At 40.0% G+C, this 23,964-nt stretch overlaps 1 protein-coding gene across 1 annotated transcript; it reads left to right on the top strand.

The window, feature by feature from the left end:
* Positions 1-19,771: 19,771 nt before the first annotated feature.
* Positions 19,772-23,810, top strand: LRRC30 (leucine rich repeat containing 30). The gene has a single exon (XM_079302855.1). The coding sequence runs from the start codon at positions 19,886-19,888 to the stop codon at positions 20,912-20,914; it is 1,029 nt and encodes a 342-aa protein (XP_079158981.1). The 5' UTR covers positions 19,772-19,885; the 3' UTR covers positions 20,915-23,810.
* Positions 23,811-23,964: the final 154 nt, after the last annotated feature.

The raw sequence follows: 23,964 nt of genomic DNA, 5'->3' as shown, positions 1-23,964 counted from the left end.
CGGAGGTAAAAACAATACAATAAACTGCCTGTCTGCTGCTAATATAAACATTCAGTCACTACTAAAAGCTGGTTTAGATAACTCTTCAGCTGTTCCCCAGAACCCTTCAAGTATTTTTCTCCCTCCCTCAGAGAAGGATGACCAGAGGTTAATAAATCTGAGCTCTAACAGACCATAGAGAGGAGCAAATTCAAAGCAAAAAGCTCATCACAGCACACGCTGCCCACAACTTCCTCTCAATGGAGACACTACCTCAGGAGCTTGACAGGCTGGAAATACAACCCAGTAAAGACATGTAGGCCAGGAGATCTCCCAGTTCCAGGTTCCTCCTGGCGTTCTTCAGCTGGTAGCCTGATACTCTGCTTCCGCAGCAAAAGTCTTTGCCCTTTCTACTCCTGAAAGTGATTTCAAGCTGTAATTTGAAATCCATGTTACTTGACTCTGAGATGACAAAGGTTCCATGAGGATTCAAGAAAAACTGCTGTTTCAGAGGTATCTGGGAAACAGCTGCTCCAGGAGCCTGCACAAAACTGTCACAGGCCAGTGGAAAAGGTACAAGCAAATTGAGTGCCTCCTGTCTAGCCAGAAAAGACACCATGTCTGTTGCCCCCAAAAGCAAGGTCCCACAAAGGCTTGTCTGCTTTGTGGTACAAGCTTCATGTACCTCAGGAACTGTCTGGACTGAAGTGCTCACCAGAGAACAGGGCTTTGGAGAAAAGCAGGATCTCCAAGACAGTGTGGATGCCACAAAGGGGGAGCAGAACAAAACAGGGAACTATGTAAATTCATACTCCTCTCAGAACTGAACTGCCATAACATGGAGGGTTTCTAAAGCTTGGGCTATCACCCATGCCTGGTACATGGCCCCAGTTCAGGTACCTCCATGCCCTCACACTGACAGCACCTAGGATTAGTGATACCCTTCCATCCAGCTTTCCAGAGGCTGTGAATAGGCAGACACACCCTCCTGTTCCCAGACATAATCTATCCAGGAGCTAAAGGCAGAGGATCAGCCACCTCCTGTCAGGCTTCTCATAAGAAGGTACCATGGTCTACAGCAAACAGGTCCAAAGCCCTGCCAAGGAGATGTGGGCAGGAGTTGGGAGAGCACAGAAGCATCATCACTGCCTGGTTGTGCAGGGTCCTTCCCCAATATAAATAAAAAAGGTACAACAACTAATAGCATAATAAAATTGCTTTAATAATAAGATACTAATAACAACATGAATATTGACTGTAATTTCTAGACTTCTTCATCCTGGGAACCCTGCTTCGATGGAGCTTTGGATAGACCCAATGAAAGCAGTGCAGTTGCCTTAGACTCTGTTTTGAAATTAAATACAGAACTGCTTTATTATATTGCAGTAAGTACATTGCATGGCTGCATTGTGCCTAGCCACTGTTCCTGACTATAGAGACACTGCTTGTAACTCTGCTCCCTTCATGCCAAAGCCATGAGATGCAGGCAGCAAGAGATGCTGGATAGCCCAAAGCTCTGCCTGCAAAGGGTGGCATGGTTCGAAAGCAGGTTAACAGGGCTGCACTGATTCCACATTGCAAAATAAGTGGTGATAGTTTTCTGTTGATTGGTTTCTGCTGTTTTCCTACTAGAATAGACTCATTGGCATCAACTATGTTGAAGGCAAGACTCAGCATATTTTCCGTGATACAGGTCACACGGTGGGAATTGTGGTTATTATCCAGCAGGACTGACTGGATGGTATACTAAATTGTGGCAAATACAATCATCCCCAAAAGATCACAGTGAATTCACACTGGTTTTTCTTATGTTGAAAAAAAATGGAACCCAGAGACAATAGTGAAACTTCCACTACAGGTAATCAGCAACAACCCTTCCATAATGCTCTTCCCAGTCTGGGCATGAGACTTTTCCTTATGTTTTGATTAAACTTTGCAAGAACATGAAGGCTTCAGTGGCCAATCAGGCTAAGGGATCACCACAGTAAAGTTCACAAGAGACATCTATAAGATGAAGAACAGATGTTAGCAGCATGAAAAATATTACTGTTCATCTCCAAATTTATCTTATGGAAAAGACCTGTGAAACTTGAAGGATCTGAATCCATCACTTCCACTTTGTATTAGGAAGCAGTGAGAATATGGCCTCCATAGAAATGTGCAAGCTAAATGGCATTTAATTTATGCTCCTAACATCTCAGATAGTTCCAAGTGAATAGAAAATTTATAATTTACTCATACTTTTAAACCATAATTAATTTGTGAGAACAGTTGGAGTTTGTGGATAATTTTTGCTTCCTTATTATTTTGCAAAAATTATTAAATGGGAGTCAATCAGTTAATAATACCCTCTGATCTTGTCTTCAGTGAATTTGTATTTCAAGTGTAGTCAGGTATGCAATTGGGAAAACATTTGTAGGACACCAGTGTTGTTCTGGTGGTTGATCTTTTACCAGCAAGTCGTGAGTGTTTTCTGCTCAGAGAATACACCTGCCTATGCAAAAAATCTGTGTTAAAAGATCTTGGTGTGAGATTAGTAAGGATTCATTTCTTTTTTCATAGATTATAAAGAGATAATGCAAGAAATAAAACTTCAATAAGTCATAAGATGAAAGCCAAGAGCTTAAATGTGACCTGAGTCCTGCTTGTAGAACAATGAACATCTCCAGTTGTCTTCTGCAGCTTTTAAAATTAAGTAATTTATTTATACACTTAAACATGATTTTGATGTCAGTTTTAAGCTTCTGTTATAGAAATTTGCCATAGAACCCAATTCAAGAGGCAATTTAACTTTATTAATGTGGGAGGAAATGTGAGCACAATGTGAGCTATTTTTTAACCTTAACTGCCATTCCTGCTATTGCAAGAAAGTGCCTTACACCTATCTGGAAAGCCATTATTAGCGAACTGAATAATTTATCACTTCCAATTTACAAGAAATTAGCCCTGCCTAATATTAAAACCAGAAGCCATTTATGAAATAATAATTTAAAAACTTATGTCAGGTTCCTAATTTGAGGAACAGTAGGAGTGTCCTAATGTGTGGTTCAGAGAGCATTATTTTAAAACCAGAACCAACTTTTCCTGTCTATAAAAGCAGGTGACTGTGTTTTGCTGCTACCTTATGGGCACTCTTACATGTGTTTCAACTGAGTTTTCACAGGTGGATAAAAGCAGGAAATTGTGACATGGAATCTCTGTGCTTCACCTTTTTAATGCTATTTAGAGACATTCTCTGCTATTCAAACATTGCCATTAATATATAGAATGGAAACAGAGTCAATGCCTACATTCTGTCTTTAAAATGAACTCTGTATTATTTGAAGAGTGTGATTTTTAAATTAAATACCCTTATATTTAACTAATTACAGGTAGTAATGGGACCAGTCTTTAAATTGTGTTGAAAGAATAGCCTGACTTGGAAAATAAGGGAAATCAGATGCCTTATTATTCATAAAGAAATAAGTATGGCAAAAGGACAAAGTTTATGGGGCAATCTTAGGTTAATTCCTGTCAAGTGAAATTGCACTGAGTACAACTTATTTTTGGATTCCCTTTCTACATGCTGAGCTATCCACAGTGCAAAGTCTGTGTTAATGCTGCCAAGGCTGGCAGTAGTGTTTGCTGTCTCTTTTGTGCTGGGTAAACAAAGGCTCATCAGTGAAGAAGTAGTCTAACTGTTTTTAATATCTGGTGAGGTATCAACTCCACTTTAAAAATAATTATAATTAAAAATGTATGAGGTATTGGAAATGTTTGGAGTCTGAATTGCATAGAGAAAAGACCGTGTCTCTGACTACATGAATGTTGTACACATGATGGATGGATCGTCAGGCTGTATTTACTAAGGTGACTGTTTCTGTGTAAATTCCAGTGCTAATTAGAGGTTTGTTTTGGAGAACAAGACACAAAGCCAATCAGTTTGATGAGCTGAGAGATTAGAAGCTGAGCTCACTAGCTGTCTTTAACTTCAATCAAGAAATGCTTGTGTTTAAACAAATGAAAACATTATCAAACTTTAGTCAACGATGATTTTCAGTGACACTGCAGTGCTGGATTTACTATTCCTGGATTCCTCCCTGCACATTTCTGGTGGCCTGTAGGGAGCAGGCAAAGGTACTATCCTGTGAGAGGTAATTAAAATTCTTCCCCATCTACTAAAACTTTCTTCTTTTTCCCCTTTCCCTTCCACTGTTCTGCAGTCCAAGGTGACCCCACCACAGGTACTCCCAGGAATGCACAGATCTCTAGCATGAGGCTTGATCAGCCTGAAGACAATGTTTGTATATCTCATCTTGAGCTGCCCACAAAGCCATAATTTTTTCTTTTTTTTTTTTTTTTTCAGCTTTCCTCATGCATAAAAGAAACAAAAAACCTGACTGTTATCTCATGCACAATGAAAGCAAACTTTCTTTTCCTTTTTTTTTTTTTTTTTTTTTTATCTTTTAATTTCCTGGGGTTTTTTCCCCTTAGAGTCTTTTGTAAATGCTATAAAGGAACATGAAAAAATAGCTATTACTGCTGTAGGATTTTTGATGAAATATCAAGAACTTCAGCAGACTGGAAGTTGTTCTGACAAAGAGTGACTGAATACAAGCCAACTATAAAATAAACATATGTTATATAGGTCAGCAAATGGAGTTTATACTGTGATTTTGGGGGAATACTTTCTATTATAACATTCCCAAAGTACTCTATGATGTCTGTAAGCTGATGACACAAATGCGTACTATTGAATTAATTGGCATTGCAACAAAGCCACAAATGCAAGACCCTACAGGAAAAAAACCCAAACTTTAAACCCCAGACCAGCTGACAAACATGTAGGCTAAGAACTTCCCAATGAGGTTGACTTGTCTTTATTTTTTTCTGTAGAATCATAGAATCCTGTAATTGTTGAGGTTAGAAAAGACCTTTAAGATCATCAACCTATCACCATGTTCACCACTGAACCATGTCTCAAATGCCATAGCCATATGTTTTTTGAAAACTTTCAAGGATGGTGACTCCACCACTTCTCTGGGCAGTTCCTATTCTTTACAAGCCTTTCCATGGAAAAAATAATTCTTCATAATTAAACCTCCCTTGGCACAACTTGAGCCTGTTTCCTCTTATCCTGTCACCTGTTACCTGGGAAATGAGACTGACCTTCACCTCACTACATCCTCCTTTCAGATAAGTGTAGAAATGATAAGGTTCTCTCTGAACCCCTTTTTCACCCAGGCTAAAGAACCCCCAGCTCCTTCAGCTGCTCCTTGCAGGATTTGTGCTCCATGCCCTTTATAATCTCTGCTGCCTTTCCTTCTCTGGACTTGTTTCAGAGCCTCGATGTCTGTATTGTGAGTAGGGGGTCCAAAAGTAAATACATCTATCTTTTGCTTCATGGGAAAATCAGATGCCCTATTAATTAATAAATAAATAAATATGGGCCGAAGGACAAAGTTTATGGGGCAATCTTATTTAAAGTATTGAGGCTTTCACACTGGTTCAATTTTCAGACACTGAGAAGTTATTTGTGATGAGGCTGTGCTTAGTGCATTGTGTTCTTAGACTATATTCAACTGGGCTCTGAATCAAATTTTAGTACTAATACCAAAATACATGTAATTTTAAAAGTGGAGAGTATTTAAAACATATTAAAGAGTAAATTCTTGCAATAAAACACAATTATTTAAATGAAGAAATATAAACTACTGTTAATAAATTTAATGTAGTTTCACTGTCAAACCTGCAAAAATCTTGCTACATAGGGAAAGCTTCAGTACACTCCAAGTTTCTGATTTTATTCTGCAGCATTTAAGGCAGCCACAGGATGGCACTGTAAAATTGCAAGTCAAAACCTCGAACTGCTTTCCTGCTAACTGTGCTTTTCACTGTGCTAATTGAAATCAATGTAACCAGTCGTCACAAAGCAGATTCCACCAGCGTGCTCTTAATGGGTTTTTTTTTTTTTTTTCCATTTTCAACACCTTTCCCGAAGCAAATCAGCATGTCCAGGTTCAGGTCTCACAGATCCTGCTGCTCTCTCTGCAGGCAGAGTCCTGGTGCTGGTGGTACCTGGCAAGAGGCTGGACATATGTGGATGCTTCAGGCAGGCAAAACAGCTACTGATGGAAAAAATTATGAGACAGGCTGTCTGTAGGCTATTTAAACAGTTTAACATTAGCTTATTTCATAAAGTGTGAGTTTTATGCTTTGATTTTTCAACAGTCTGATGTAACTTAGTTATGTGATCACCCTCATCATGCATGTAGTGCCCAAAGATTGACATTTTCAGGCTTATTTCACACACTGTTCCCCTAAAAGTATTTCTGAGAGAAGCAGAGTCCAGAGAAGGTTGCAAAAGTGTGGGTGGGAGAGGGGTGTGGGTGCTAGAACTGACATGCAATGTTGAAAATTAATGTGAGTACAATGGCTGCTTCTTGGCTGTAGCATTTTACTACATTTAAGTACATAATGTCTACCTTTTGCTTCATCTAAATGCCAAATTACTCTCATCCCTTTGAAAAACAACTTTCATGGAGTCTTTTATTCCCTAAAATTTTCTGATATTTGGCTCTTCCTGGTACCATACTGAATTAGCTTATTTGCATTTGAAAAGTAGGACACCTTCAAAGTTCATGGGTTTAATTGCTTTGCCAAGGTAAGGAGTTTAAATTTTATATATTTTGTGTAATATGGTGTAATACTGACAAAATAATAAATTCCACATCCTATCCTGAAGCAAATCTCTCAATAAAGTAATTTTGAACTTTACAACCAAAAAAAAAAAAAAAAAAAAAAAAAAAAAAAGAAATGAGCCTGGAATTCAGAATTACAACATGCCAGACTTTGCAGCAGCAACTGCAGCATATTATTTAACAAAATCTAAAAAATTTTCTGGAAATCAAATCTTTTGCTAGCAGTAAATAATTAATAGGCAATTTCTACTAAAAAAATGTTATCTGGGGAAGCTAATAGCTGTTCTATTTAAATTCCTTTTTTTCCCTCCAATACATATTTTAAAACACTTGTCTTTAAAATAAAGTTAATTTTTGTACCCATGTGAATTGGCTACACATTGTGACAGAGCCTTTCCAAGAATATCTGAAACATAACAGCCATCATGACAATTTTCAATAAATCATTCCTGGCTGGGAGTCTCAGAGGAAGAGAAACTAAATGATGATTGAATTATCCTTCTATCTCTAAAAGCCATCATTCTGAATCAGTGCTGAGGTGCTGTGAGGAAATGGGTTTGGAGCACTAATATTTCTGCTATCCTGTTCTCTGTTCTCTGAAGAGCCAATGTACCAAATTTCTACTTTATAGATGAGATTTCACAGTGCAGAGTTATAAAATGGCCAGTGTCTCAATGAAGAGATTGGGGTACAGGATAGTGGTGGCGATACACCACCTGAACTCCTCTTGCAGAAATGCTGGGAATGCAGGAATGCACATGGTTTGATACCAAAGGCAGCATGACCTGCATAAAGGGCACATAAACTGGGAGTTACATGGCTGAAACAAGACTAATACCTCTGAAATAAAAGCTCCAGGTCACAACAAGAACTTAATGGCTCTGCCCCAGCTTCCCGACTATGTCTGTGCCAGCAGGCAGAGCTGTCTGTGCTTCTTTCTCTTTCTGACCAGGCTTTGCCATCTTCACCTCCAGAGGCAGAGGACAAAGGCATCTGTAATCAGGCTGTGATTTAAAGGCAGGCCAGTTGCTGCTTGTGGAGCAGTGTGCCCCTCTCTGGCCAGAGCTGAGCACTTTTCTTCCGCAGTTGAACATAACATCATATTTCTGCAGCATCTCCCATTTTGCAAATGCCTAAGTAAGTATGTACCATGGCTTTTTAGCTCTCCCAAAAAAGCTGTGAGGCCATGCTTCCTAGGCAGTCCCAGTCCACCTAGAAGATCAAGTAACACAGTCAGAGCTGGTGGTGAGCAATGCTGCAATCCACCTAGCAGTATTGAAAATTTCAGTTTCAAAATCTCTCTGAATAAGACAAAATTTTAAGAGGCTTCAAGTCTTAATCTGAATCTACAATCTGAATACAAGCACAGTTTGAGTATTTCCTGAAAACAAGCAATACTGGCATATTTTAATCACATCATCAGTTGAGACAACCAATCCTGAATTGTACATATGTTTTGGTATATTTAAGCACCTATTTTTATATAATTGATTAAATATTTCAATGCTCCTTTACACTTTACTAGGATGCTCAGTGGTTTAGAGAGAAGAAATCTCACAAAGAAATCTTTCAATCACAAGCCTTACACAAAGCATGGCTCCTATACTCCAGTGTCCCCTGTTCCTTAAAAGTCTTTGAATTAATACCTTAAATATTTATACACCCATTTGTTTTCCTAACTTCTGTCAGGAACTAATGGGCGTTCCATTAATAAATTACATGATGTACATTTAATAACTTCAGCAGTGCTTGCAAATCTCTTTTCAATGAAGACGTAGAGACTGGCACAGATGTGTCTTATGTCATGTGTCTTACCTGCCACAACAACTGAACAAGTTGAATGGATTTTGTACAGTTATTTGCTGCTAAAATGCCAATAGAGAGTTTACACTAAAATAAATCAGCCGTTCAGGAATAGTTTTCCATTAATCAGTAGACAGAGCCCTTTCTAGCTTCAGAAATAAGGAAAGGATATAAAGATGTGATTGCAAGAGTCTATAGGAAACCCCCCCACCATTTTTTACTTTGAGATAAATGTGAATGTAAGATGCAAAGCCAGAAGGTTATATTCCAGATAAAAACTAACAGGTATGACTTCCAAAATAAACAGGATTGACTGACATTGATTCTGAATTTGGCCTGTTTTTTAGAAAATATTTTGTCTGATTAATACCCCAGAACAGAAAATAACTTCACACAGTGACAATTATCTAAATGCAATATATTACATAAAACTGTTATTTTTACATACATAAAACATACATAGAAGATAGTATAATGTTTAAATAATTTTAATAGTTATGTTGTAAATATATGATATATCTCCATACCATATGAAAATAGTGGCCACCTGTAAAGAGATAAAGGTTTAGTTAAGCAGGTCTCGCCTTTCATAAACTCATGCAGGGCCTGAACTCTGCAAAGTAATCCCTGATTATACGTGCATGCCATATAATGCCACTCAAAGGTACTGCTCCATGTTTTTTCCTGGCACTGAGGTCAGACTGACAGGCTTGTACTTTTCCAGATCCTTCTTCCAGCCTGTCTTGTAGATGGGCTTAGCTCTTGTCAATGGGGATCTCCCAAGAATGGAGATATTTATACCACGTGTGTTTTCAATGTCTGAAACAAAGCTCATCTCTCAGCACTTGTGTTAGAAGACCCTAAATTGCCTAAATGTTTCAGGAAGTAAGTTTTCATCAGGGGATACCCTTGCTTTCAGGTCAGCAGCACAGAGCAGGAGCTGGAGCTCTGCTGTTTCAAATGTGGTGATGCCAAAGCTTACACCTCAGCTGAGCTGTGCAGTGGAAACTGTGCTGATTGTTGTCTTGAGAAGGATTCACTATGGAGCACATAAGGAGGAGGCTGGGGATTAATGCTGTAGTATCTTGCCTAATTATTTTTTTAATTTTTTTTTTTAAAACTGCAGTAGTAAAACTTAATACTTCCTACAAGCTATACATACTGTAGCATGAGAAATATAGATTTGTTTGCACCAGAGAGTACACTTCAGTTCCAGAAGCTGGTTTGGAAAAAGCTGCTTCTGTAGCACTGTTGGACACCATTGGTCCATTCTCTGGTAAAAACATGGAAGGTGTTGGCTAGGCTGTCCTGATAAGAGCATAGTGGGAAAAAAGTTTGCCAGGCTATGAAATAAGAGAGAGACTGTTGGTCTGCCACCACTAGTGCAGAGCTGTGCTTACTACATACAATCTCTTACAAAATCAGCTAACATTTTTGCAGGAGATGTTATATGCTGCACATGTCAACTCAAGATGACAGGCTCCTTAAATGCTTTCCAGTGATTGCCTGGATAGTTCAATAAGTTATCTGGATACCACTTCTACAAGAATATGTTATGGCTGTATACTGCTGCTAATGGAGAATTCACCATAATTTATGACTTCTACCTTTCCAGCATCTTTTTTCCTTTCAGAGCACCTATCTGAAAACTAATAAAGCATGTAATAGCTAAGATTTGTTAATGAGATTTACAGGGTACAGTTTGAGTTGACACAAATAACATCTCTAACTAGTTAATTATTGTACTTCCCAGGAGATTGATCCAGCAGCAATTATCAATGTTAATAGAACATGCCATGTCCAGTGCTTTCCATTTTATCCATGTTCATATTTGTACACATTATTTTGTTAATTAGAAACAGAAGGAAATTCTTTTGGCATTTGAGTCTTTCTGTATGAAGCCTGGCTGGTGCACACTCGTTTCAGCCCTGTCTTCAGCACCAAGTTGTTCCAAGGAAGGCAAATGTCCATCAAATTGGCAGCTCCTTATATTGTCCTCCAGTTTACAGTTTTCTAATCCTCAGTACCCACAGCCTGGCTCAGTCCCTGGGGCCTGAGATGTATTCTAGAGGCTTTAATAAGAGCCAACATGTGAAATCCTCCCACCAAAAGATCTACATAATTCTCAAATCTACTGCTCTATCCAAATCTGTGTCCCTCTTTTTTGCCCCGCCTACCTGTATGCTTCTTTCTTCCTGCACTTCTCACAGGTTTAGCAATTTACAACAGCTTTGAGCAGCAAACCCCTACTCTCCCTGCTTAAATGCTGATTCAGAGTAATTATTGCTCTTGTGTGAGTGTAATTTAAGGGATAATCGTGCAGCTTGCTGCTGCTTGCATTCACCTTTTCCTTCTTGTTTAGGAAGCTGCCTTGTTCAGCACAAACATTCATACAACTCATATAGGAGAGGGCATATCCTTGACTTATCATCATCTGCGATTCTTTTCACTTGACAGGTTGAAAAATGCATACACCTATCTTCTCTGATGGTTCCCTTATCATTGTGGGCCTTCCTGAGGCTAAATCTGCTCAACCATTCAATTTTGATTCTGGAAGCAATGTTAAGGCCATTAGCTGTGTCCACATAAGGTTGCTGTTATAAAACTTGACATGCTTATTAATCATAAATTCAGAAGACATTCTGCTTCAATCTTTCTGGGGTCTGCTTATGCTTCATTTATGATGTAAAGTGAGGGTTTAGGGGGAAGGTGGTGTATTTTTAGATCAGTATTTATGTCAGGTAGCCGAGAGTGTTCGGTATTTCCATATCGCTTTCCATCTGAGGAAATGCACTTAGCTCTTTCCCACTTGGATTGCACATCGTTTGCTCCAGAGTGAGAGAGTGAAAAAGTGCAGTTAGAGAAGTTCAAGAACAGGTGGCTGCAGACAAATGTTCGCTCTGCCTTATCAGTGAGGGACTGGCACCATCCCTTTGCCACCATATATCACCATTTATTACTTCTGCATCATGATACCATCATTTGAGGGGGATGTAAAAACATCGTATTAGAATCACTTTCCTTGCTGCTGAATTCCACCAGTGGCTTTCAAAGTGAAGCTGCCATAATTTATATTCCTGAAACGGTGCTTGTCTAAACCCGTAGAATACCAGTGGTTTCCAGACTGCTAGTTAAATATATCTCACAACAATAATTTCTGGATTGCCAAACTGACTCAATTAAGACACTTGTAGCACATTGTATATTCAGCCTGGACTCATGAAATGCCTTAGAAGAGATCATTAGCCTTGGAAAACAAGCATGCATTTCCATGGAAGAGGGAAGGAAATAGACTGTAACCTTCTGCTAGCATCTGCCAGCACATTGCTCTGAGCCACCAGCCCAGGTCGTATCTGCACTCAGCCCTGGCTACAGATGAGATTTCTTGTCACTTGGAAAACAGCTGTCTGCAACTCTGTTATAATTGCATTTTCCTCTAATTGCCTACATTTGTTCAAATCCGATAAACTAAAAGTGAAATGCAGTGAGGCAGAAAATGTGGAGATCAGCACCAAAGATAATATGAATGCAGTGGCCTGTGAACCAAGGCTCCTGAATTTTGCACGTGTAGGGGAGTCAAACACAGCAGAAGAAGAGGTCAGATTTAAAACCACAATATGGGAAGAGACAGTATGGGTCACCATGTCTAGTCTCCAATTTCACAGGCAACCATATCATAGAATTACTTTCATCAGTTGATTGAGTTCTGCATGTAGAAAATTTTAATGACCAATGCACAGGCTGACGCTGTTGTTTCAAATCCTCTGCAAATATTTCTTGTCATCTTCCCTGGTCCAGGAATATGTGATTAAAAATAAAATACTCCAACTCCTTGTCCTGCTCACCCAATCCAACCTCCTGTTTTAATTTCATTTTTAAATGGCATTTGCATTCCTTTCAAGCCTCACACAACTTTTCACCTTTTTGAAGAAGCCTGCCTTGTTGTTAGCTGAACTGGCCACACATCAGAGCACCAGTGCTCCCCTTCCACTTACCTCTGTGGCTGTCAAATGTGCTGTCGTTCCACCTCAGGTGGAATCATTAACTACAATACCCCATCTTCTCACAGTCCAATAAGTGCTGAAACCCTGTGGTTGTACACCACAATTAATCTCTTCTGATCTTCAGGTACAGAAGAGATCCATGTTTGATTCTCTCTATTGGGAAGTTGCTCATTAGAGGCTGTAAAATAAGAGAGATGACAATTATGGGTGGACTTTCCTTTTCCTTTTGCCTGTACTTGAGCTTGAAGATCGTATTTTTCCCTTTGATTTGCTCTGTTTTATTACTTTTAAGGTAGTTTTTTTAAATGCTAGTTGCTTTTCATGTTCTTTTTTCACCTACCAAGCTATATCTTCTGCCTCCAGGCTCTGCTCTGTGTGATGTCCTCAGCTCCCCTTACCTGCAGCTTGGCTCAGATCTCATCAGCTTTTGTTTGACCATACAGTCACACATATTATTTAATAGAATTTCAAGTATTGCTGTCATACTAATAATACCTAGATGCATTGCTTTACTGATTGCTTGAGAAATTTTATTTGTTCACTACAGCCCTTTGAGATAGGCATTCAATATGTTTCCTTAAGTTAGAGCTTGGAAATTTAAAAGTCAGGCTATTAATTGTCAGCATTGAGTCTTCAAATATCTAGAGAGATGTCTGCCCTTTCATTTGATAATATCTCTGAAAAATTGCAAACTGAGACACTGATATGTGTTTTAGGGAGTTCTAATTAGATTCTGTTTTATCATTTATCAGGCATATGAAGGTAAATGCAGAGTTTTTTTCTTATATCAGTAAAATTTGTATAAGAGACATGGATCTGGGATTAAGGCTCTAAACCAGCTTTGATTGAATTATTTCCTAAGTTCTTTTTTGCAACTATTATTGTAATGAACTCTGTATGGAAATACCTAAACTCCTTCACACTGGGTGCCACTGATTTACAGTACTGATTTACCAAATTTCATGAGGACCAAGATAAAAAGGGCTTGTGCTTTCAACTGAAGAAGCATGCATTTAGTTTATACTATGGACATTTTGTTTATAGAGTAAATCAGGCACAAAGACCTACATCACTTAGTGTTTTATTGTATATCTGAAATAAGATTTCAAGTTTCCTCTGGGTTTTTCCAGCATTTTCAAATACACCTAAATGTTTAGAATAAAACAAGGGTATTGGTACAGCAGCAATGAACTTTGCAATAGCTAACATTGAGTCACCTGGCCTTTGCTGTGGCATGTAAAATCTCATGGAGCTGGAACAGAGGCACATTGACATTAACAACGCCTGGACAGAATTGCTGATTTAAAAAATTCTGTTAAAATCAGCACTTTGGCAGATTAAGCAGGGAGAATCTTAAAGACTCTTACTAGATAATGCTGAACTAATGGTCTTGCTTAAGTCCCATCTGTCTCTGAGCTACAGGTCCCACAAGTAGGACCCTATGGAAATGTCTCTCTTCTCATGGGACCCTCAAAATTATCTCTGCCTTCTGTTTCCAGATCAAAAGTTGGATATTCAGATTCCTGAAAACTAGGCAACTGCAACAACCCATTAAATGTAGAATACTAAAACAGTCTTTGGAGGAGGGACTGGGAATTTTGCCAGCAGTCCATAGAGTCACGCTTATTTTTGGACTCTCAACACACATGGATGTTTAAGAAAACCCTGCTAAGCTTGAGCAACAGTTTCACAAAAGGTAGGGGATATCCCTCCTCATTCCAGAGTGACATGAATGACCATGTAACCTCTGGGCACAAGATGCTTCAGAAAGCTGGGCATTGTATACCACAGGCTGCTGGACTGAATCTGCTCCAGATGATCTGTTTCTGTGAGACAGGCTAAGAAACATATCTTACAGTATCAAATAAGATTTAGGGAAGGAGCCCACAAGGCTCTCTCTTCTACTTTCTAAGAATTGCTGTTTTCTTATCATGCATCCAAAGTGTAGGAAAATTACCTTCAAGAGCTCTGTGAAAAAGAGTACCTGTGGCAGAGATCATGTGGCAGCAGTTACAGTAAAAGTACTTTGTCCAGTTTGGACAATCTGTTCCAAAATTTTTCCAAATTTATTCAGAAAGCTGCAAACATTGAGTAGCATTTAGTAAACATCCATATTGCTACAGGCTATTTTACAGAATACAGGTACAGGCTATCTTACAGAAATTTATGAATGTAGATGTGTCTTCTCATAAATGTAGCAATGAAAAACAGAACAGTGTATGGTTTCTGTATTGCAATGGTATCCTCTGTGTAATGACTACATTTGTGACTGGTGTCAAATCTGTCACCACTCTAGCTGTAAGAGGAGGAGAAGGCTGAGTCATGGAGGCTCTGTGCAGATGGCTAAATAAAGCAGGACAGAGCCCTCCATGTGCTCCTGCAGGGTGGTGTTGTTCCCTGGGGCTTATCTATGTGCTACACATCCTTTTTCCTGCAGTGGAATAGGTAAGCAGCTTATGGAAAGCAAGTTATGGTTGTGCCAGGGACAACTGCTGTGGGCAGAAGATGAAACAGTGCCGAGAGAACACAGATGATGGCACAGGGCTAGATTGTGGGTTGCCTCCGTTTAATATAGAAGACAGACCAGCTATTTGGCTTGTGTACACACAGGAAAATTGTGGCACAAACAGGAGGTGCCAAAACAGTCACTCATGTATTGCTGGAATTTCAAAATACTGTGGCAAGTTCGCAAAAAAGAAATAAAGCTTCCTCTAATTCTATGTCATATAAGAATTCCTGCTGACCCTGACTACCAGGAGGAAGAGCCTGTCATTTCTAGGCTGTATACACACACAGCCCCAAATCTCTCTCCTTTTTTTTTCATACAAGGTTCAGTTCAAGCTTGTCTTCTGTCAAGAGGTCTGCAGAAAAACGAGCCCCTGAACAGGCAGTCATTCACCTCCAGGTCCAATTCTTCATGGGTCAGGCAATCCAGCAGCTCCACATGGGACCTTAATGAAACATTCCGAGAAAGCTCCAGGGACAGGCAGTCATTAAAAGCTGTTAACAGCACCGTAATTAAAAACAAATTAGCAGCAAATCTGAAATTGCCTTAAGAATTGTTTCTGTTTTGTGTCACATTTCATAAATCTCAAATTACTATTACAATTTGACTTCGTATTTCAGAATAGCTGCAAGATCAACAAGCCACTACAAACTAGTTAAAAACCTACAAAATTTGCTTCCTTAGCATTAAGACCAGAGGATTTTCCTGACTGTCTGAACAGCACTGATGCTTTTAAAATTCTTTATTTACTTCAGAGGAAAGAAATAGCAGAAGAGAAGATGGTTCAGTAGCTGCAGCTGTATTTGTAATGAATATTTCTCCAGCATGGCTTATTTTCTGTCAACCTTGAAACAAGTTAACCCTTTTTAGCCAAATCATCCTTCCTGTCACAGAAAGTATTAGGTAGTTTCTGCATCCTCATTTTAAAAGGTGTTTATTGTAAGACCTAGATACTTAATGAAATGAAAATTTCTTCCAAAAGATTGTGCATTGAATTTCCCAGCATTTTAGAAATGGTTGTGCTTAAAGATTTAAAGGATTTCTTCTTATATTAGTACATTTGTAAAAACACTGAGAAAAAGGAACTATATAAGGTTTTGACCCTACAGAGAACATAAAACTCGTTTCAAAAGAAATTATGAACCTAAAACTATATGATAATGAAGGTATAGGTATCTGTTGTAATCCCAGCAATTTAAAAGACAATTACAGGATCAGTTTTGCAGCAAAACAACAAAATTTAAGCTCAGTATATCAAAATAGCTATGGTTTCATTAAAAGCCTGATGCTATCAGATATTTCATTAAAAGCCCAAATCTTATGGAAAAGTAATTATGTTATGATCTCAACTTTTACTTAAAACCCATACAATTGGTCATATGGTAAGTCCTGCCTGGATGCAGAAAAAAAAGCCAGAAAATGTATCTCAAGTGCATTCTGCAAACTCAACACCTGAAGACAAATAAAAGATCCCATAGATAACAGACTTTAAAATTTGAGGTCTTTTGTGAACTCATCTTCAGATTTTTTTGTTTTTTTTTAGGGCTGACAATCCTGATTTCTTAAGAGAAAAAAATCTAATAATTTGCATTGTCAAAGAATGTCAGAAAATATAGCTTGTCATTTTTGTCAGCTTACTAGTTTTTATCATTGCTAATAATGCAGTTTCTTTTATTATATTAGTTAGACTACAAAGTTCTTCATCAAGCTTTGGGTTATTTTTTTCCCTTGCACATTAACATTTTTGTTTAATCTTCAGAGTGATTATCAAGTGCACTGTGCCATGTATAGCCCACCAATTTGGGCTTCCAAACTTGCATGCATGAAATTAATTTCTGCTCTCTGCCAGGCTGTGTAGACACAGGTCAGTGCTACCTCAGAGCCCAGCACAGCAAGGGCCAGGGCAGGGCAGCAGGCAACACAGAAAAAAGGGAACCAAATAATGTTTGAACAAAGCCAGTCCAGGACACCAAGAGACAAGGGACAATTTTGTACAGAATTTTAGTTCCTGAGATGTCCAGATGAGGCCACTGTGGTATTATTATCTCAATTTCAAGAAAAATTCAATTTGGTTACCTCAGAGTTTCCCATTTCCACAACTGCAAGCATACTCAACAGCCTATTTTTCTGTTGGAGAACAAAGAATAGGAAATGGTTTGTTTTTTTTTTTTTTTGGGTCTTTTTTTTTTTTTTTTTTTTTTGTATTTTGCACAGTGGTTATGAAACTCACAGAGGCTGGACAATGAGAGCTGCAGATGTGGAATTTCTTTTTTAAATCCCCTTTGCTGCTGCTTGATGTCTGGCAGGCAGTGGAGATGCAGCAGGAGATGCTGTGAGGCTGAAGCAGAGCAAGCACTTTTCTTTGATAGAGATCCCCTGGTGAAGCTTTCCAGCAACAGCCCAGCCCAGACTCTGCTGGGCTGTATCACAGGCCTGGTTTCAAATGGACAGTGTGATGCAAAGCCAGGGAGGGATACAGAGCACTTTGGCTGAGTCATACTGTTAGGAAATGAGGATTTCTGTGGTGAGAAACCACAGCAGGCACTGCCAAGTCTCCAGGCAGTGAACTCCAGTGTGTTTTGGAGATGGGGACAATGTTCTCATCCAAAAATATCTAGCCAGCCATGGGGGAAGGCAGTGGCTACAGGGAGACTGTGCTTCCTTTTGTTTTGTTTTCATTTGCTACTAAAAGTGACCTGCAGAAGAAAGAGCTCTGAAGTGACCATGGAGCCACGCTCACAGGTGGGAGCCCAGCTACAGGGAGCAAAGCCAGTCTCTGGCAGATCCTGGCAGATTCTCTGCAACACATTCCTCATTTTAGAAGTGAGGCTAAAAGAAGGGAAATGCCTACTTTTACAAATGCTCTCTAAAAAGCCTTTTTCTTCCCTTTGCGTTTGCCACTGCAGAAGCAAAATGCCATGTTCAGATCCATGGGTGCTCTCTGATAATAACTGCATTTTAACAGCAGCTGGGCAGACAACCCAAAGGCAGAGCTTGTGAGGGACTCATGCTTTCATTTCTCCACCCATTTGGATGAAAGGTCACATTTTGTGGCCCCATCATGCAAGGCCCAGTCTTGCCCAAGCCACTGGGTTTCCTCTTCCCGCTGAGCATGTTCTCCGCCTCCAGCATCAGGGTTATCTCTGCCACTCTGGGCAGCATGTGGGGATGATGGTTAACAAGAACACTGAGTCAGTATGGCTGTGATGGCAATTAGCACAACATTTGTTTGTAAACTGACAAATACTGGCAAAAAAGTGCTTGTGAGGGAGGGATCTCTGACTCACAGGCTGCCAACTCACTCTAACCAGATACAACTGGCTTCAGCCTTTTTCAAGCTCCCCTAGGCACTCCAGAGAATGCAATATTTCAGCCTCAGCACCAGCTGGTTTTATGCCATGCAGCCCTGCTCAAACACAGGTTTTAATTGCATGCCTCACCCAGCTCACCCCCACTTCTCACTGCTCACTCTGGTCCTGACTGTTGCAGGACCCCACTCATCAGACACAACTGCAGGAATGCCCTCTCTGCCCTCTCTTCCCAAGCAGATGCAGCTCCATGAGGGCCCCAAAGCTCAAAGGAGACTGAGTGGTGCTTGGCAGTAAGAAGGGACTGTGGGGATTGACTCCAAAGTGGTTGTCGGAGTACTTTGACTTCCAGCTACAGTTTTCTGCATAATCCTTTAGTGTCTGAGAAACACAAGGTTTTAAGGTGAGCATCTCTGAAATGAGATGGTAAGGGAGGGTACATTAATCTCCAAATCTCTCAGAAGGCAGCAACACATCTTCATCACCATGGATTCAATGGCCCCAAAAGTCTTGTACTATTCGTTGCAGTTTTTACCTAGTTTAGATGATACCTGAAGTTTTTGCAGATCTGTGTTTTGGTCCCTTTGGGTTTAAACTCACTGTATACATATTCCTGCAGGAATACAATTTTCTTTCACCAGCAGAGCTCACCTCAGGTGTTGCTGAGTGCTATTGTACTGATCACTGCTTCTTTCCTCTTTCACCAGCCCCTCTGTATTGGACCTAAATATCAATTATAGTTCCAGCTATAGAACAGGTCCACCTGTGCTCCAGAATAGCTGAGGAAGACATGAAAGTTCACAAGGAAAGGGACATCAAGAGACTCCATTTTCTAGAGTACAAAAGAATTAGGTCCCAAAAATCTGGTTGATAGATGTGAAAGTAGCACAGGATATTTAGGACAGAGTAATTTGGTTAGAGCTGTATGGTATGACTGCTCACACTTGGTACCGTGGGTAGCAAGAAATTATCCAAGTGGGCACAGATACTACCGCAAAATGTCACTGCTGCAGTGAATTTGGCACCCTTTCTGAAAAGAAAGAGTCCAATCCTCCCCACAAAGGACCCATAAAAGCTAGAACTTATTGCGAGCATTTTTTTTTTTAACTTAGCGGAAAGCAAGGACTGACATAAAAAGACTTAATCAGTGTTTTCACAGCATGCAAAATTTTCTGGTTAGACTGGTAACTACTTCAGAGAAATCAGGAACCAAAATAAAAGTGATTATGAAAACATTTTTAAATCTGAGCTGATATTATGGCTTCTTTGCTTCTTCTTTAGCTGGCTTGTTTGTTGTTTTTTCGTAAATCAGTCTTGTTAATTGTCCTGCAGCCACGGTATGTACAAGATAGCCAAGAAAGCTGACATGGTGTAGTTATATACAGCATCCTTGTGACCTTTTTGCAGTGAAGATACATATCTGTCCAATAAAGCCCAGGCCAAATGACAGTGACAGCTGTCTTGTGGCATTCAGTTTGAATTGAACAGGTTTGCTCACAAGTCAGGAGCAAGTGTTTCATTACAGACTGTGCACCAAGATCAACATAAGCCCCCAAAAGTGAAACTTTCCCTCAGCAGCTATGGAAACTGTTCCAGTGGACTGGGATGCACTTCACAGGCTCCTCCTTGTCTCCTTGCTTTGACTTTCCCACCTCCCGCAGGCTGTCCTCCTCTGTTGGCATTTGCATATTGCGAGGGAATAAAGCCTCAGTTCTCTCAGGAGTGAACCAGAGTGTTATGGGAGCTGAGCACTCGAAGAACGAGGAGCGAAGGAGCATGGTTTTCCTTAGGAAAGGCCCGAAGCTGCCTGCATGGGAGGACGCCCTTCTGGCAGGGAGAGAGCCCAAGTCGCTGCTGAAGCGGGGATTGCGTTATGTCAGCTTGAGCCTCATCATGAAAGGGATGACCAGCACGCCTGACTTCTTGTGGGGACTGCATGAGGTGCAGAAGCTGAACCTTTCCCGCAACCAGCTGGTGGTGATTCCTCCTTCGCTGGGCAAGCTGGACAGGCTGGTAGTGCTGAACTTGGGTGGCAACTGCCTCAAGTGCCTGCCGAAGGAGATCGGGCTGCTGAGGAACCTGAAGGTCTTGTTTGTCAATATGAACTGCCTGAAAGAAGTGCCAGCAGAGCTCAGCTTGTGCAGGAAGCTGGAGGTTCTGAGCCTCTCACACAACTGCATCTCACAGCTGCCTTTGAGCTTCACGGACCTGACGTGTTTGAGGAAACTGAACCTCAGTAACAACCGCTTTGTGCAAATTCCCCTCTGCATTTTCGCCCTAAGAAGCTTAGACTTCTTGCACCTAGGGTCCAACAAGCTGGAAAACATCGCAGAGAGTATCCAGTATCTGGTCAATCTGCAAATCTTTATCGTGGAAAACAACAACATCCGCAGCCTGCCACGGTCCCTGTGCTACATCAGCAGCCTGGAGCTGCTGAATGTGGATTACAATGCCATCCAGAGCCTGCCAGACGAGCTGTACCTGCTGCGTCGGCTGCGCCGCATCGCCTGGAACCCCATGGACAAGGGGCTGCACATCGCCCACAACCCCCTGGCCCGGCCCCTGCCCGAGGTGGTTGAGGGCGGCCTGGATGTCCTTTTCAACTACCTCAGGGACAAAAAGGAGCGCAACTGAGCTTCCCCTGAGCTTGGGATTAAGCCTGTCATCAAGGCTCAATCGCGTCGGAGAGCTTCCCTGCACAGGCATTTCCACCTCATAATGCCTGGATTTTGAAGGCTGTGGATGACTTTAGTGACAGTTGGAGGAAAGCAAGTAAAGTATGATGGTCTTGATTAAGTGTGTGAAGAGCAAACTTTCTAAAAATAGCCAGCTCTGTAACCTTCACTGTTGTGGTACTTGGGTTTGTTGTTTTGTTGTTTTTTTTAATACAACAACAAACTTGTGATAAAATATTTGCTCTTCATTTGACAGAAACAAATTAAACAGACTGCCAGAGTGCAGAAATGTGCATTTGACAGCTATTAGGCTGGAGAAAAATTAATATAAGTTGGACTTTCTCTCTGTGATTGTAATTGCATTTCTATTCCTGCTCACTTCTTCTACACGGGTAAACCACGACATAAACAAACACTGCTATCTAAGCGGATCTCAAGGAAAATGTTTGCTTTTGGCAGTGAATATATCCTGAGCTATATTAGCTCACAGACAATATATTAGTGGTCAGTTCAATACCACTTGTTTACCCCACAGCTGTGCTCTGGCCTGCATAAATTACAGGTAGAGATTGCCAGTGATGAGGCAATTTGCCAGTTCTTTGGAAGTGGATCCCAAAATTCCCCAGAGCTCCTACTTCCCCTGATGAGACAAGCAGCCCTTCACACGGAGCCTTCTAGGATGCTGAGAGCAGTGCTTCACATCATCTGGGAGCAGCATCTGCACAAAGCAGAGAAGGAACTGTGGCTTCTTCCCTCACACAAAGGATGGAGTTGCGTATTGCTAGATGTACAACTGCTCTCCATTCCTGTATCCCTGCAATCCCAGCTATGGAGTAACTTTACTCAGGAGGCAGTACATCTCCTGAAGGTGAAATATTTCTTTCAGGAAAAGCAGCATCAACTCAGTCATCACCTTAAGTAAGAGCTTCAAAAACAAATAGTTATTTCTGGGATTTTCAGTATCAGCCAGTAGCATAAAAGTCAGGTCTTATGTGGTTTCTCATATTGATCTTCTGTGAATGTCCTTCATCAAAGTTTTATCTAGTAATAAAGAGTCAGTATGAAAGATCTGTTAACAATTTATTCAACTTGGGTTTTTTGTTCCCTCACACCAGTGTAAAACTAAAGAAGCTCTGTTGAAATCAGTTGAGACAAATGCTTGTAATGGCAGTGTAAGAGAGGAATTAGACTGCAATTCTTGAGCTAATTGTGAATATTCAAAGCCATTTTCAAAGTGTTTCCTATGTCAAATCTCAGGAATCAATTGTTTTCTAAAACATCATTTGTTCAAAATTATGAAAGGCTGTGAAAGACTGATCCTGCTTCTAATGAAGTTAATGTACAATGCCTGACTGAGAGGAAGACTCCTCAGCAGAGGTAGGAGCAGCCTGATAACAGCAGACAATTTTGCAATTCATAGATACATGCAAGTAAACACAGAACATTTAGCCACACTAACATTACTGTTGTGGTATTGAATGATAGCAATGAGGAATTAGTGCTCACAGAATATTCCACTCTGGTTCTGCCTGCCCTGATATTTGTGTTGGATTGTTTTGTGTATGATTTGTTATCTTAATTGAGAATTTCAGTGTTAGGCCCAGAAATCACAGTCTCCAAGTGTACAGTCAAGGACAAATCTTACATTTCTAGTGAACATGAAACAATTTTGAAGGGCATTTTTGATCAATCATTAAGAAAACAAAGTAACAAAATAAATATTTTGTGAATTTTTGTAACTTAGTATATGTTTCAAATGCAAAGGTATTTTATGTGGAGCTTTACATGTATTTATTTCACCCATGCAAAATTCCAAGTTTTTAATGCACAATGAATCTAATAAATTAATATGCGATTCCATTAGCGACAAGAAATAAAGCTGCAATTATTTTTAGAAGTACCAATAGATAATTATTGGAGGGGATTAGGGCCAGATTATTAACTTTTCTGAATGCCCATTTCATATCCCTAAGTCTGGCATGCACGTAAACACTGCAATATTGCTTTGCAGGAAAATTAGATGCCTATGGCATTAATCACCTGAAAAGATTTTCCACATGTCAGTATCCAGGATTATATGACACCGGATAGCCTCTGATATGATCTGACTAGGAGAGGTATGCACAGTAATTTACATGGAAGATATGAGGCTGGACTGTGTGTGTTCTTTAGGATACCACTGCGAGGGTGAGAAACAGTGAACCATTCAAGGAAATTATCTCCAGACAGAGGATTAAAAGGCAAATTTGACATAATCAAATGCATCTGCAAAAGCAGTTATAATATGAAGTGCAATACCAATAATTTAAAATTAAATTATTCAATTGAATAATAATGACCTTTTACTCAAGCTAATAAACCTTTGCAAGCATATGAAACACATAAAAGTGACTGCCTTTTTAAACAGAATAATAAAACTGATTGAATAAATGGTGCATTAATGTATAATTTAGATTTTACCATTAAGAAAATAATTTCTACTGATCTGCTTTAGTATTTTTTTCATTTCTCAGTCAAGGTCCCTATAAATACCTTTCTCAGAGATACAGAAAATTATCACTCATCACTGACAGTTGTGTTCTGAATTCTTCATGTAAAAAGAGAAGGCTGTATACCACTGTTATCATATAGAAATATGCATAAAAGGCAAATAATGACATATGTATTTGCATCTGAGTGGGAGAAAGATAGAAGAAACAAGGGCACAGGAGGGAGATAGAATGTGTGATGTCATGTGCTGGCTCTAGCTTTGAGCAAGGTATTAGGAAAGGATTGGTGGATCTCAGCATTGTCATCTGATATTAGCTGTGCAGATGACAGGGGAGAAAAGGTCTTTGTCACAGGAGGGAGGGAGGGAGGGAGAGAAGGAAGGAAGGAAGGAAGGAAGGAAGGAAGGAAGGAAGGAAGGAAGGAAGGAAGGAAGGAAGGAAGGAAGGAAGGAAGGAGGAAGGAGGAAGGAGGGCAAGGAGGGAAGGGAGGAAGGAGGGAAGGAGGGAGGAGGGAAGGAGG

Source organism: Erithacus rubecula (assembly GCF_903797595.1).
Source record: "Erithacus rubecula genome assembly, chromosome: 3".
Lineage (NCBI taxonomy): Eukaryota > Metazoa > Chordata > Aves > Passeriformes > Muscicapidae > Erithacus > Erithacus rubecula.
This window is presented reverse-complemented; position numbering and strand designations above follow the sequence as displayed.

What these genes read in the sequence shown, in the direction of transcription:
- LRRC30 (XM_079302855.1), top strand. Translation starts at nt 19,886, where the DNA reads ATGCACTTCACAGGCTCCTCCTTGTCTCCTTGCTTTGACTTTCCCACC.